At 49.9% G+C, this 15,000-nt stretch overlaps 1 protein-coding gene and 1 long non-coding RNA gene across 2 annotated transcripts in view; one reads left to right on the top strand and one right to left on the bottom strand.

Annotated features, from left to right (window-relative positions):
* Nucleotides 1–15,000, bottom strand: part of LOC306922264 — a 147,881-nt gene that overhangs the window by 23,670 nt on the left and 109,211 nt on the right. The window lies entirely within an intron of this gene.
* LOC306922128 (uncharacterized protein) overlaps nucleotides 1–15,000 on the top strand; it is a gene marked incomplete at both ends in the record, with an annotated part of 46,365 nt that overhangs the window by 3,476 nt on the left and 27,889 nt on the right. The window contains 2 exons of the mRNA XM_079499523.1: nucleotides 2,594–2,672; nucleotides 4,308–4,429. Of these exons, the coding sequence (XP_079355649.1) occupies nucleotides 2,594–2,672; nucleotides 4,308–4,429 (201 nt within the window). The remainder of the gene's footprint in view (nucleotides 1–2,593; nucleotides 2,673–4,307; nucleotides 4,430–15,000) is intronic.

Below are 15,000 nucleotides of genomic sequence, written 5' to 3'. Positions count from 1 at the left end.
TAGTTCTTTGCTTAATGCCCTATGTCATGGTCTTTGTAGTTTGTCTTTAAAGTTACAAAGATGAAAGCAGAGCCATGCAGAGGCAGGGTAGACATGACAGCACCATGTGGCTCAGCGCTGTGATGCCAGTCTCTCTCTCTCTCTCTCTCTCTCTCTCTCTCTCTCTCTCTCTCTCTCTCTCTCTCTCTCTCTCTCTCTAAATTTAGAGTATACTGCCCCTTTTTTCCTCCCAATTAAGTTGTTATGCAAATTAATTCCTCCACGCACATGTCTGTGTGTTGTCACTGCTGGTGTGTCCTACCTACTGGCTCACCTGCCAGTGGGGAGCACCCACCGGGAGGACATACTGTTGTATCCTATACTGACTCACCTGCCAGTGAGGAGCCCCCACCGGGAGGACGTACTGTTGCATCCTATACTGACTCACCTGCCACTGAGGAGCCCCCACCGGGAGGACGTACTGTTGTATCCTACTGGCTCACCTGCCAGTGAGGAGCCCCCACCGGCAGGACGTACTGTTTTATCCTATACTGACTCACCTGCCAGTGAGGAGCCCCCACCGGGAGGACGTATACTGTTGTATCCTATACTGACTCACCTGCCAGTGAGGAGCCCCCACCGGGAGGACGTACTGTTGCATCCTATACTGACTCACCTGCCAGTGAGGAGCCCCCACCGTGAGGACGTACTGTTGTATCCTATACTGACTCACCTGTCAGTGAGGATCCCCCACCGTGAGGACGTACTGTTGTATCCTATACTGACTCACCTGCCAGTGAGGAGCCCCCACCGGGAGGATGTACTGTTGTATCCTGCTGGCTCACAGTGCCAGTGAGGAGCCCCCACCGGGAGGACGTATACTGTTGTATCCTATACTGGCTCACCTGCCAGTGAGGAGCCCCCACCGGGAGGACGTACTGTTGTATCCTATACTGGCTCACCTGCCAGTGAGGAGCCCCCACCGGGAGGACGTACTGTTGCATCCTATAATGGCTCACCTGCCAGTGAGGAGCCCCCACCGGGAGGACGTACTGTTGTATCATATACTGACTCACCTGCCAGTGAGGAGCCCCCACCGGGAGGACGTACTGTTGTATCCTACTGGCTCACCTACCAGTGAGGAGCCCCCACCGGCAGGACGTACTGTTTTATCCTATACTGACTCACCTGCCAGTGAGGAGCCCCCACCGGGAGGACGTATACTGTTGTATCCTGACTCACCTGCCAGTGAGGAGCCCCCACCGGCAGGACGTACTGTTTTATCCTATACTGACTCACCTGCCAGTGAGGAGCCCCCACCGGGAGGACGTATACTGTTGTATCCTATACTGACTCACCTGCCAGTGAGAAGCCCCCACCGGGAGGATGTACTGTTGTATCCTACTGGCTCACCTGCCAGTGAGGAGCCCCCACCGGGAGGACGTACTGTTGTATCCTTTACTGACTCACCTGCCAGTGAGGAGCCCCCACCGGTAGGAGACCCCACCAAACATCAAGGACCATCATCACAGTGACCACAGGATGGCCGCAGGGCTGTGTCCTGAGCCCCCTGCTGTTCAGCCTATAGATACTGACCCATGATTGCACTGCCACGTTTGGCAGTAATCAGTTTGACGATTATTATTATTATTATTATTATTGACGACAGTATTAACAACATGGTGCAGTTCACACTGTCTACAGGAGGTGGAACTATTAACAACATGGTGCAGTTCACACTGTCTACAGGAGGTGGAACTATTAACAACATGGTGCAGTTCACACTGTCTACAGGAAGGAGGTGGAACTATTAACAACATGGTGCTCTTCCTGAATGTGGACAAAACAAAAGAGGTGGTTGTTTGATTTCAGGAAGACATGCAGTTTTTTTTTAAAGTTGCTATATAAGCAATAATATGTCTACATTTTAATTACCTTTTTATTTTATTTTTATTTTTAATTCAGACAGCCAGCAATGGGTAAAACGCTCCCCCCAAAAATGAGTCTCTGTGACACATCTAGGGGCCACAATCTGATTCACAAGCTTTGTCTTTGGTCGATTTGCCTGTCTACTTCCTGATTGGTTAGTCATTTCGACCGTTTTTTTCCCGACCAATGACAAAGCTTCTAGGAACATCTTTGAATGCAGATTGTGGCCCCTAGATGTGTCACAGAGACTACATTTTTTGTTGGAGCGTTTTACTCATTGCTGGCTGTCTGAATACCAAAAAATAAATAAAAAACAAAGCCATTACATTTTTTACATAGCCTATTATTTCTTATAGCAGCTTTAATAGTAAAAATCACACCCGTGTGAACTGAGTGGTGCAAGGTCTTATATAGCCTGATCAGCTGTGGTCTGACGTAATGTCAGTGACCATAGTAACCATGCTCATTCTTTTGGGCCCCACGTACAGGTACACACAAACACGGATACAAACAAAGCTGGTTGTTGGAGTGGTTTGCACCACTCAAAAATACCTATCCCTTATCCTATGGACGAAAATAGGGCCCTACATGTTTCTGTCCATGTTGTACATGAATGTGATCTCTATTTAAATGGGTCATATATGTGTGTGTGCATGTGTGTGTGTGTGCGTGCGTGCATCTATAGGTGGGGAATCTAGGTCTACTCTTCATGCTACTGTTCTTCATCTACGCAGCGCTGGGAGTCGAGCTCTTTGGAAAACTGGGTTAGTGTGTGTGTGTGTGTGTGTGTGTGTGTGTGTGTGTGTGTGTGTGTGTGTGTGTGTGTGTGTGTGTGTGTGTGTGTGTGTGTGTGTGTGTGTGTGTGTGTGTGTGTGTGTGTGTGTGTGTGTGTGTGTGTGTGTGTGTGCCTGCATACAATATGGGATGCGTGCATGCACATGAGTGCTTATGGTGTGTGTGTGTGTGTGTGTGTGTGTGTGCGCGCGTACATACGTGCGTGTGTGCAGGCATATCCGATTGCTTAAATGATATGCATATGTATTCATGCATATATGACAGAAACACTGTATGCATGCTTATGTATATGTACGTGTGTGTGTGTATCTGTGCCATATAGTACGCTAAATGTAAATACTGCGTGCGTGCGTGCGTGCGTGCGTGCGCATCCTGCCTTCACAGTCCTTTCCAGGTCATTAGGTTATGAACGGTAAATCATGGTAATTATGTTAACGATGTAATCAGCGGTGATTGATTAATTAGCCGTGTGTCTCTGACGCCCGGCCGACCAGCACTGATCTTCAAGTCAAACCTCCGGGGGGGAGGGGGAGAGACACCTTGACCCTTGACCTCTTAGGATGGTCGTTATTCATCTTGAATTATCTCGTCTCTCAGAGCTGAGGTTCATCGTCATAATTGATAATTGATGATCATGGGTTTCACCAATTGAGGCCACCTCCCCGTCCTTCATTTGCCGCACCAGTGTTGTTTTTGGCAGCAAATTTCTATTTTAGTTTTAGTCGTAGTCTCTTGAATAGTTCTCATTTAGTGTTTTTGTGTTAGTCTAATTTTAGTCGACTAAATCTACGGGTGATTTTGACGACTAAAATGTATTTTGGCAGGTCTTGATGCGTCGTAATGGCTAATTTTACACTTGCTGAAAATAGCCGATCTCCAAGCTCACAACGCGTCGCGCTTGTAGATCTGCTATTTTCAGCATGCAACCAAGTGTAAAATGACTTATACTGGATCTCTTGTCCACATTACTTTACTTTTTCTCGACCCCAGTAATTGCATCTTCTGTCCCCAAAAGTGTCACACACACTACCCAGTTTGTTACGGTACTGAAAGACCCACCCACACTGCCTCCCCCTGGCCAGCCGGGGCGCCTGATGGAGGAAAGGAACTGGTTGGAATAACGTGTTCATTCCACGCGCTACGTCCAACCAGGGAAACTCCCCCCTGTCAGGTGTAAAGGAGCGACTTGGACACTCATGCATGAAGGAAGCATGAGTTCAAGTCCGTTGCTCTCCCCAGGTTGGCGGAGGGTGTGTAGAGCCCAGGATCACATTAGATAATTGACACAAGGGTGAAAAATGGGTTACAAAATCGTGGGATAAAAATCAAAGAAAAAAAAAGAAAGACCCACCCACCTCAGACATCAGCAACATTATGAAAACCACATAAACATAATTATCCGGCGGGTGAAAATCAACCGTGTTTAGAGTTCTAGGGTTAATGGAATTAAAATGTGTCTGGAAGAAGATGAATGGCCTTTACAATTAACGTCGTCTCCACACTTTGTACACTCCATCCTTGAAGTAAAACTAACTACTTGTTCCCTCCATGGAGGTACTCTGAACTCTCTCTCTCTCTCTCTCTCTCTCTCTCTGTCTCTCCAGAGTGTTCAGAGTTGAACCCGTGCGAGGGGCTGAGTCGACACGCCACCTTCGACAACTTTGGCATGGCCTTCCTCACCCTGTTCAGAGTGTCCACCGGAGACAACTGGAACGGAATCATGAAGGTAACGACCGACCACGACTCTGACAGCCTGGCATGTAATCCTTGCCCATAGGGGCAGGAGGCTATCTCCTGTTTCTGTAGCCATGAGGCCGATAGGGCCAGGAGCCTATCTCCTGTTTCTGTAGCCATGAGGCCCATAGGGCCAGGAGCCTATCTCCTGTTTCTGTAGCCATGAGGCCCATAGGGGCAGGAGCCTATCTCCTGTTTCTGTAGCCATGAGGCCCATAGGGCCAGGAGCCTATCTCCTGTTTCTGTAGCCATGAGGCCCATAGAGGCAGGAGCCTATCTCCTGTTTCTGTAGCCATGAGGCCTATATGGGGCAGCCGGGCAGGAGCCTATATGTCCTGTTTCTGTAGCCATGAGGCCCATAGAGGCAGGAGGCTATCTCCTGTTTCTGTAGCCATGAGGCCCATAGAGGCAGGAGGCTATCTCCTGTTTCTGTAGCCATGCATGAGGCCCATAGGGGCAGCCGGGTAGGAGCCTTATATGTCCTGTTTCTGTAGCCATGAGGCCCATAGGGGCAGGAGCCTATCTCCTGTTTCTGTAGCCATTAGGCCCATAGGGGCAGCCGGGTAGGAGCCTTATATGTCCTGTTTCTGTAGCCGTGAGGCCCATAGGGGCAGGAGCCTATCTCCTGTTTCTGTAGCCATGAGGCCCATAGGGGCAGGAGCCTGTCTCCTGTTTCTGTAGCCATGAGGCCCATAGGGGCAGGAGCCTATCTCCTGTTTCTGTAGCCATGAGGCCCATAGGGGCAGGAGCCTATCTCCTGTTTCTGTAGCCATGAGGCCCATAGGGGCAGGAGCCTGTCTCCTGTTTCTGTAGCCATGAGGCCCATAGGGGCAGGAGCCTATCTCCTGTTTCTGTAGCCATGAGGCCCATAGGGGCAGGAGCCTATCTCCTGTTTCTGTAGCCATGAGGCCCATAGAGGCAGGAGCCTATCTCCTGTTTCTGTAGCCATGAGGCCCATAGGGGCAGGAGCCTATCTCCTGTTTCTGTAGCCATGAGGCCCATAGAGGCAGGAGCCTATCTCCTGTTTCTGTAGCCATGAGGCCCATAGGGGCAGCCGGGCAGGAGCCTATCTCCTGTTTCTGTAGCCATGAGGCCCATAGGGGCAGGAGCCTATCTCCTGTTTCTGTTGCCATGAGGCCCATAGGGGCAGGAGGCTATCTCCTGTTTCTGTAGCCATGAGGCCCATAGGGCAGGAGCCTATCTCCTGTTTCTGTAGCCATGAGGCCCATATGGGGCAGCCGGGCAGGAGCCTATATGTCCTGTTTCTGTAGCCATGAGGCCCATATGGGGCAGCCGGGCAGGAGCCTATCTCCTGTTTCTGTAGCCATGAGGCCTATATGGGGCAGCCGGGCAGGAGCCTATATGTCCTGTTTCTGTAGCCATGAGGCCCATAGGGGCAGGAGCCTATCTCCTGTTTATGTAGCCATGAGGCACATAGGGGCAGGAGCCTATCTCCTGTTTCTGTAGCCATGAGGCCCATAGGGCAGGAGCCTATCTCCTGTTTCTGTAGCCATGAGGCCCATAGGGGCAGGAGCCTATCTCCTGTTTCTGTAGCCATGAGGCCCATAGGGGCAGCCGGGTAGGAGCCTTATATGTCCTGTTTCTGTAGCCATGAGGCCCATATGGGGCAGCCGGGCAGGAGCCTATCTCCTGTTTCTGTAGCCATGAGGCCTATATGGGGCAGCCGGGCAGGAGCCTATATGTCCTGTTTCTGTAGCCATGAGGCCCATAGGGGCAGGAGCCTATCTCCTGTTTATGTAGCCATGAGGCACATAGGGGCAGGAGCCTATCTCCTGTTTCTGTAGCCATGAGGCCCATAGGGCAGGAGCCTATCTCCTGTTTCTGTAGCCATGAGGCCCATAGGGGCAGGAGCCTATCTCCTGTTTCTGTAGCCATGAGGCCCATAGGGGCAGCCGGGCAGGAGCCTATCTCCTGTTTCTGTAGCCATGAGGCCCATAGGGCAGGAGCCTATCTCCTGTTTCTGTAGCCATGAGGCCCATAGAGGCAGGAGCCTATCTCCTGTTTCTGTAGCCATGAGGCCCATAGAGGCAGGAGCCTATCTCCTGTTTCTGTAGCCATGAGGCCCATAGAGGCAGGAGCCTATCTCCTGTTTCTGTTGCCATGAGGCCCATAGGGGCAGGAGGCTATCTCCTGTTTCTGTAGCCATGAGGCCCATAGGGCAGGAGCCTATCTCCTGTTTCTGTAGCCATGAGGCCCATAGAGGCAGGAGCCTATCTCCTGTTTCTGTAGCCATGAGGCCCATAGAGGCAGGAGCCTATCTCCTGTTTCTGTTGCCATGAGGCCCATAGGGGCAGGAGGCTATCTCCTGTTTCTGTAGCCATGAGGCCCATAGGGCAGGAGCCTATCTCCTGTTTCTGTAGCCATGAGGCCCATATGGGGCAGCCGGGCAGGAGCCTATATGTCCTGTTTCTGTAGCCATGAGGCCCATATGGGGCAGCCGGGCAGGAGCCTATCTCCTGTTTCTGTAGCCATGAGGCCTATATGGGGCAGCCGGGCAGGAGCCTATATGTCCTGTTTCTGTAGCCATGAGGCCCATAGGGGCAGGAGCCTATCTCCTGTTTATGTAGCCATGAGGCACATAGGGGCAGGAGCCTATCTCCTGTTTCTGTAGCCATGAGGCCCATAGGGCAGGAGCCTATCTCCTGTTTCTGTAGCCATGAGGCCCATAGGGGCAGGAGCCTATCTCCTGTTTCTGTAGCCATGAGGCCCATAGGGGCAGCCGGGTAGGAGCCTTATATGTCCTGTTTCTGTAGCCATGAGGCCCATAGAGGCAGGAGGCTATCTCCTGTTTCTGTAGCCATGAGGCCCATAGGGGCAGGAGCCTATCTCCTGTTTCTGTAGCCATGAGGCCCATAGGGGCAGGAGCCTATCTCCTGTTTCTGTAGCCATGAGGCCCATAGGGGCAGGAGCCTATCTCCTGTTTCTGTAGCCATGAGGCCCATAGGGGCAGGAGCCTATCTCCTGTTTCTGTAGCCATGAGGCCCATAGGGGCAGCCGGGCAGGAGCCTATCTCCTGTTTCTGTAGCCATGAGGCCCATAGGGGCAGGAGCCTATCTCCTGTTTCTGTAGCCATGAGGCCCATAAGGGCAGGAGCCTATCTCCTGTTTCTGTAGCCATGAGGCCCATAGGGCAGGAGCCTATCTCCTGTTTCTGTAGCCATGAGGCCCATAGGGGCAGGAGCCTATCTCCTGTTTCTGTAGCCATGAGGCCCATAGGGGCAGGAGCCTATCTCCTGTTTCTGTAGCCATGAGGCCCATAGGGGCAGCCGGGCAGGAGCCTATCTCCTGTTTCTGTAGCCATGAGGCCCATAGGGGCAGGAGCCTATCTCCTGTTTCTGTAACCATGAGGCCCATAGGGCAGGAGCCTATCTCCTGTTTCTGTAGCCATGAGGCCCATATAGGAAGGAGGCTATGTAGGCTACAAGTACACCCCACCTGGATGCTGAGTGCCAAGCAGGGAGGCACTGCATGGGTCCCATTTTTCAGAGTCTTCAGAGGGGAGGGGAGAGGAGAGGAGAGGAGAGGTGAGGTGAGGTGAGGTGTTGTCTGTTACAGCTCACTAGATTCCAGCTAGGAGGATTAATGAACATCAGTCACTTCCATTTAGTTTGAGCTGGTTTGTACACTTCACCATTTATTGATTGATCAGTTTAAGTACATTGGCTGTTTGAAAAGAGACAATCTACAAGCTCACACGTGTCGCCGTGTATGATGCGTTGTGAGCTTGTAGATCTGCCATGTATTTTCAAACATTTGAACACTGAATCTGTGTATATACTGTATATGCAGATAGATTTGGGAGTCCTTTCAATTCAGAGAAACACCTCCCCCTGCAGGTGGAAACGGGAAGCACACAGTGTTAAGAAACAGCATTGATTACAGTAAGGCAGTCATCTTCATATCTCTACTGATACGGTGACTGTAAGCGAGCTGGCACGCTGGAGCAGTGAAGGTTAACACATTTAGACCTGAGAACAGATCCTACAGTTTTCTTGAAAAACTCATGTTTCTATATCAGTGGTTCTCAAACTATTTCATACCAAGGACCCCAAACATTATAATTGGCCGCCGACCCCCATCTGAAAATATGTTGTTCCAGGGACCCCCTCCCCCCCAAAAAAGCAAAGATTTGAGTTAAATACGTTCGCTCCTGAAGAAAATATATATTCAAAGATTTGCGCCACATTTTCACGACTTTTCAATATAATAGCAGATCTACAAGCTCGTAGCGCGGCTATGAGCTTGTAGATCTGCTATTTTTCAATAGCATAATTACATGATGCTTAAAACACCAAAAAGGGGTTCCCGTCCAGAATGGGTTAAGTGCCTTGCCGAGAGGCACTTAGAAGATAAGTGTGCTGGCTGGCAGGGAGTCACTGCATGGGAGGAGACTCATAACGGAGGTTGTCGGGTGGATTCCTTGTATGTCACCAAAACAGTTGCTTTTCAGGAAATGGTATAAAAGCAGCTGTTTCTATGAATCCAATGTTAGTACATATTTAGTCACGGTCTCATAGCTTGTAGATCTGCTATTTTGCAATATAGCTAAATGTAGCTAAAGTATAACATAATGCTTAAAACACCAAAAGAGGGGGTTCCTGTCCAGAATGGGTTACGGTGTTTTTAATTTTGTATTTTTAGTTATATAGGGCAATCATAATGTAAGGCATTAGCCAGGAAGCATTTTAATACTTTTCATTGATTCCATTTTCAAATTCAGAAAAAAACATCGCACATCGTCTGCACTTGCAATAGGAACACTTTATTTAGGCAACGTTTCGGTCAAAGACCTTCTTCAGGCATCTCTTCCTGAAAACTTGGATTAAATAGTGTGGAACGCGGGTTATGCAGCTAAACCCACCCCAATCGCCCAGGACGAAGTTCACCGTCCTTTCTGTTAGTAACGCCCGACGCCCAGGACGAAGTTTTATCCAAAAGACGAAGTTTATTGATATGAACGCGGATCGCATCGCTCCACAGCCTAGGAGCGCCTGTTGCGCAATCCTCCATGTTGCGCAACAGTAAGACGTCATCGAAAATGTCCCCCAACCCTGTTTAGCCGACGACAACGAAAATCTTAAAACGTTAATAACTCGCGATCTAAATCATCCCGTCCAATTCTAAGAAAGGATCCTGTGTTAGACGGCCCTCCGCTGTCCAGTCGCTAGACGCGATAGATTTAATCTTACCTCCCGTTGTTGTCGATCGCATCGAGAGTGTTTTGGCTACATTTAGCTGCTACAGCCACATCCGGCATAACATCCGGTCCGTCGGTAAAAGTGCTCCGTTGCTATAAATCGATTGGGCGCTATAATTTAATGGATTAAATAACCCTGGGTGTAAAATAGCTCGAACCAGTGCTGGTTATTTAGTTAGGACCCACGACAGTGGTGTTCGATACGAACTTAACCGGGATGTGGAAACCTCCAATGAAAAGCTCTATAATTTGCTTGGCCAGATATTCCGTCCTATCCAACTGACTCAGGCCAAAGATATTAGAAGATATTCTGCCACCTTAAGTCTCTGACTGTAATCCTTTTATACTTTTTAGTTATATGTGTGTCATAATGACAATGCTATCCAATCGCATATGACGATGACACACGTGTACATCCCTATATGGGGTTCCCACATCAATCCGATGTCAGCATTGGATATTTCCATTATCTCCACATATGGGCCATAAATCATCATCATATGTGGAGATCCAAGTGACAGCCTTTTATCCCCATATATGGAGATCCATTTGAGAGCCTTCGCAACAGCCACCCCCAGATTTCCCATGGAAATATGTAAAATATCAAGAAGGCTTGAACAGTTCGCCCATTGCAAGCGTACCTGGCCCTTGGGCCACCCCATCGAAGGCGTACCTGGCTCTTCGAGCCACCGCATCAAGAGTGTACCTGGCCCTTGGGCCACCCCATCGAAGGCGTACCTGGCTCTTCGAGCCACCGCATCAAGAGCGTCCCTGGCCCTTGGGCCACCCCATCGAAGGCGTACCTGGCTCCCCCGCATCAAGAGCGTCCCTGGCCCTTGGGCCACCCCATCGAAGGCGTACCTGGCTCTTCGAGCCACCGCATCAAGAGCGTACCTGCACATCACCAGCGCTCTCTCTCTCCTGCACATCACCAATGCTCTCTGGCCCTTGGGCCACCCCATTGAAAGCGTCTCGCCAGACCTTCACCAACTGTGTCTTCCTGGTGAACGAGACCCTCGTCGGATGTTGTATCTTGCTGCTGAACGAGACCCTCGTCGGATGCGGTGTCTTCCTGGTGAGCTGGATCCTCGTTGGATGCTGTGTCTTCCTGGTGAGCTGGACCCTAGTCGGATGCTGTGCTGTGTCTTCCTGGTGAGCTGGACCCTCGTCGGATGCTGTGTCTTCCTGGTGAGCTGGACCCTCGTCGGATGCTGTGTCTTCCTGGTGTGCTGGACCCTCGTTGGATGCTGTGTCTTCCTGGTGAGCTGGACCCTCGTCGGATGCTGTGTCTTCCTGGTGAGCTGGACCCTCGTTGGATGCTGTGACTTCCTGGTGAGCTGGACCCTCGTCGGATGCTGTGACTTCCTGGTGAGCTGGACCCTCGTCGGATGCTGTGTCTTCCTGGTGAGCTGGACCCTCGTCGGATGCTGTGTCTTCCTGGTGAGCTGGACCCTCTTCGGATGTTGTGTCTTGCTGGTGAGCGGGACCCTCGTCGGCTGCTGCATCTTCCTGCTCCTCGTCGGCTGCTGCTTCTTCCTGCTCCTCGTCGGCTGCTGCTTCTTCCTGCTCCTCGTCGGCTGCTGTATCTTCCTGCTCCTCGTCGGCTGCTGCATCTTCCTGCTCCTCGTCGGCTGCTGTATCTTCCTGCTCCTCATCGGCTACTGCATCTTCCTGCTTCTCGTCGGCTGCTGCATCTTCCTGCTCCTCGTCGGCTGCTGTATCTTCCTGCTCCTCGTCGGCTGCTGTATCTTCCTGCTCCTCGTCGGCTGCTGTATCTTCCTGCTCCTCTTCGACTGCTGTATCCTCTGCTCCTCGGTAGATTCCGCCATCGGTGGTATATCCATCGTAGTCTTGATGTCCGAGCCTGCTCTGCTGTCCCAAGAATCGATTCCCATGCCGTTTTGAAGATGAACTCTCCTGTCCTACGCCGGGTCCTTCAATCTCTGCTGGACATGGAAATCCCACAACGTCGGGTCCCTGGCATCCAAACAACTGATGCCCAGAACCTCCGGAGCCCACCTGCTCCGAAGGCGAAGTGTGTCCCACCACTTCGGATCCCTGGCATCTAACCAACTGATGTCCAGAACCTCCGGAGCCCACCTGCTCCGAAGGCGAAGTGTGTCCCACCACTTCGGGTCCCTGGCATCTAACCAACTGATGTCCAGAACCTCCGGAGCCCACGTGCTCCGAAGGCGAAGTGTGTCCCACCACTTCGGATTCCTGGCATCTAACCAACTGATGTCCAGAACCTCGAAGTGTGTCCCACCACTTCGGGTCACTGGCACCTAACCAACCGATGTCTAGAACCTCGAAGTGTGTCCCACCACTTCGGGTCCCTGGCATCTAACCAACCGATGTCCAGAACCTCGAAGTGTGTCCCACCACTTCGGGTCCCCGGCATCTAACCAACCGATGTCCAGAACCTCGAAGTGTGTCCCACCACTTCGGGTCCCCGGCATCTAACCAACCGATGTCCAGAACCTCGAAGTGTGTCCCACCACTTCGGGTCCCCGGCATCTAAACAACCGATGTCCAGAACCTCGAAGTGTGTCCCACCACTTCGGGTCCATGGCATCTAACCAACTGATGCCCAGGACCTCCAGAGCCCATAGACTCTGGAGGCAAACGTCCAGAGCCCGTAGGCCCTGGGCCCAAATGATGATTGTTGAAACTTACCTGCTCCACAAGCTATACCACCTGGTGTTGTAACCTCCTGGCTCCTGGGGAATCCGTCCCACCACCATCCTCTAAGGCCTCCGACATCCTGTTACTGCCGTACGCCCTAATCCGTTCTCGAATGGACCATGTAAAATAGCTCGAACCAGTGCTGGTTATTTAGTTAGGACCCACGACAGTGGTGTTCGATACGAACTTAACCGGGATGTGGAAACCTCCAATGAAAAGCTCTATAATTTGCTTGGCCAGATATTCCGTCCTATCCAACTGACTCAGGCCAAAGATATTAGAAGATATTCTGCCACCTTAAGTCTCTGACTGTAATCCTTTTATACTTTTTAGTTATATGTGTGTCATAATGACAATGCTATCCAATCGCATATGACGATGACACACGTGTACATCCCTATATGGGGTTCCCACATCAATCCGATGTCAGCATTGGATATTTCCATTATCTCCACATATGGGCCATAAATCATCATCATATGTGGAGATCCAAGTGACAGCCTTTTATCCCCATATATGGAGATCCATTTGAGAGCCTTCGCAACACTGGGCAATTAGAGTGTTATGGGAAAGATTTTTTTTATGGATATAAATAAGTAAACACAGTGATTCTCTGGCAAATAGATGGACATTGTATTTGGAGTTGGACACATTATGGACAAGCCCACGCCTTGACATGAACACACACATTTATCCATAGACCAATTGTAGCGATATGGAATGGTAATTAAACTCATATTTTTATTTTTTCTCTTTAACAATGCAGTCAGTATTGATTAAATTGCAAATTCGATACTGATTATTGCCATTGCAAAACGATACGATACAAAGTCACCCGATACGATACGATATTTGCTGTTTACATATCGATATACTTCGAAATTACTATCGAAATCGATTATTTCGAAACAGTTACTATATTGTTACACACCTAGTTACATTCCAGCACACAAACACACACACACACACACACACACACACTGAGCGTGAAGTGGCTACGGCGCTCGCTCCGGCGAAAACACCTAATCTACAAGCTCACGACCAAAGCTATGAGTTTTCTCAAGCCGCAGGGCTCAAGATTGCGACCATTTTGGTCGCAAATGCACCTGAGATCAGATTCTAAAAATGTCTTCTACATCCGACAGTTTTCTGAAAAAGCTATGTTTCTATGTCAGTGGTTCTTTGATTTTTCAAAAATAGCAGATCTACAAGCTCATAGCGCGCCACCGAGTGGCGCGCTACGAGCTTGTAGATCTGCTATTTTTCAATAGCTAAAGCATAACATAATGCTAACACCAAAAGGGGTTCCCACCCCAAAATGGGTTAACAATATATTTGGAAGCACCTGTGCGGGTGTCCATATAATGTCCTGTGGTGCATGTCAAACTGGGGGTCCTTGAAATTATCATATCTTTTCAAATGGGGGGTCTGTGGGCTAATAAGTATACATTTTGGGGTCCTTGCCGCGTGAACAAGTTTCCCTACCATGCCTTTATTTGTAAGGCTACTTTCATGTTATAGTGCTGCTTTATTCATTAAAAAAACACACACTAATATATTATGCATGTTAGAATGAACGGTAATTAACAATATTATTTTGGGGGCAAGTGGCCACAACCTGAGGGCAAGTAGAACATGACCTGTACTTGCCCGACGGGCAGCTGCGTGACAGATGAGACTAATTACTTAGAGCGACAGAGAGAGAGAGGAGTGTGTGTGTGTACATGTGTGCGTGTGTGTGTCAATTTAACAAAGGTGCAGACGATCAGAAATCAGCAGAGAGTGAGCGATGTTTGTGCTACTCTATGCCGAATTGAAGTGGACTCGACTCGGACCCAGACTTTTTTTTTCTCCCTGGAAATAAAAACGTCTGGGTTTTCGAGGCTAATACTACAGTAGCAGCAGCAGCTCACCACTGGGTTCTGCACGACCTGCTGTCTGCTTGGCACAACGCCAACCCACTGCATCCTGGGGGGTAAAAAGGACCCGTGAAAGCTGTCCCTCAGCGTGTCCGTCCTACGCTGGACTCACACAGGGACAGATGTCCTCGTCTGTGTGTGTCACCCTTGTGTGAGTCCACTGCTAGGAGGACACGCGCCATGAGGGAATGTCAGCCAGAGGACACACACAGTTGTCTGAGAAAACGTGTCAAACTCTATTCTGAAAGAGCCCTAATGTGCTTTTCTGGGCATGCGAACCAGAGCCATTGCAAATACGACAGAGTTACGACAACTCCGTTCACATTCCTGAGGCCGCAGTCCATTGGCGGCTCTTCTACAGTACCTATAGACTTCTATTGGCGAAGAGCATATAGCCAAGAGTCCACAAGTCCTGGACCGGAAGTTGGCAGAATTGCACTGGCCTCAGGCAACAGCCCATGGCATTAATGATCTTAACCCATTTTGGGCGGGAACCCATTTTGGTGTTTTAAACATTGTTATCATTTAGCTATTGAAAAATAGCAGATCTACAAGCTCATAGCGTGCCACCGAGTGGCGCGCTATGAACTTGTAGATCTGCTATTTTTGAAAAATCGTGAAATGTGGCGCAAATCTTCCAGGTCCCTGGAACAACATATTTTCAGATGGGGGGTCGGTGGCCAATTACATATAATTTTTGGGGTCCTTGACATGAAATATTGAGCACCACTGATACAGAAAC

Source organism: Electrona antarctica (assembly GCF_951216825.1).
Source record: "Electrona antarctica genome assembly, chromosome: 4".
Lineage (NCBI taxonomy): Eukaryota > Metazoa > Chordata > Actinopteri > Myctophiformes > Myctophidae > Electrona > Electrona antarctica.
Note: the sequence above shows the minus strand (reverse complement) of the source record. Positions and strands in the feature narration are given on the sequence as shown.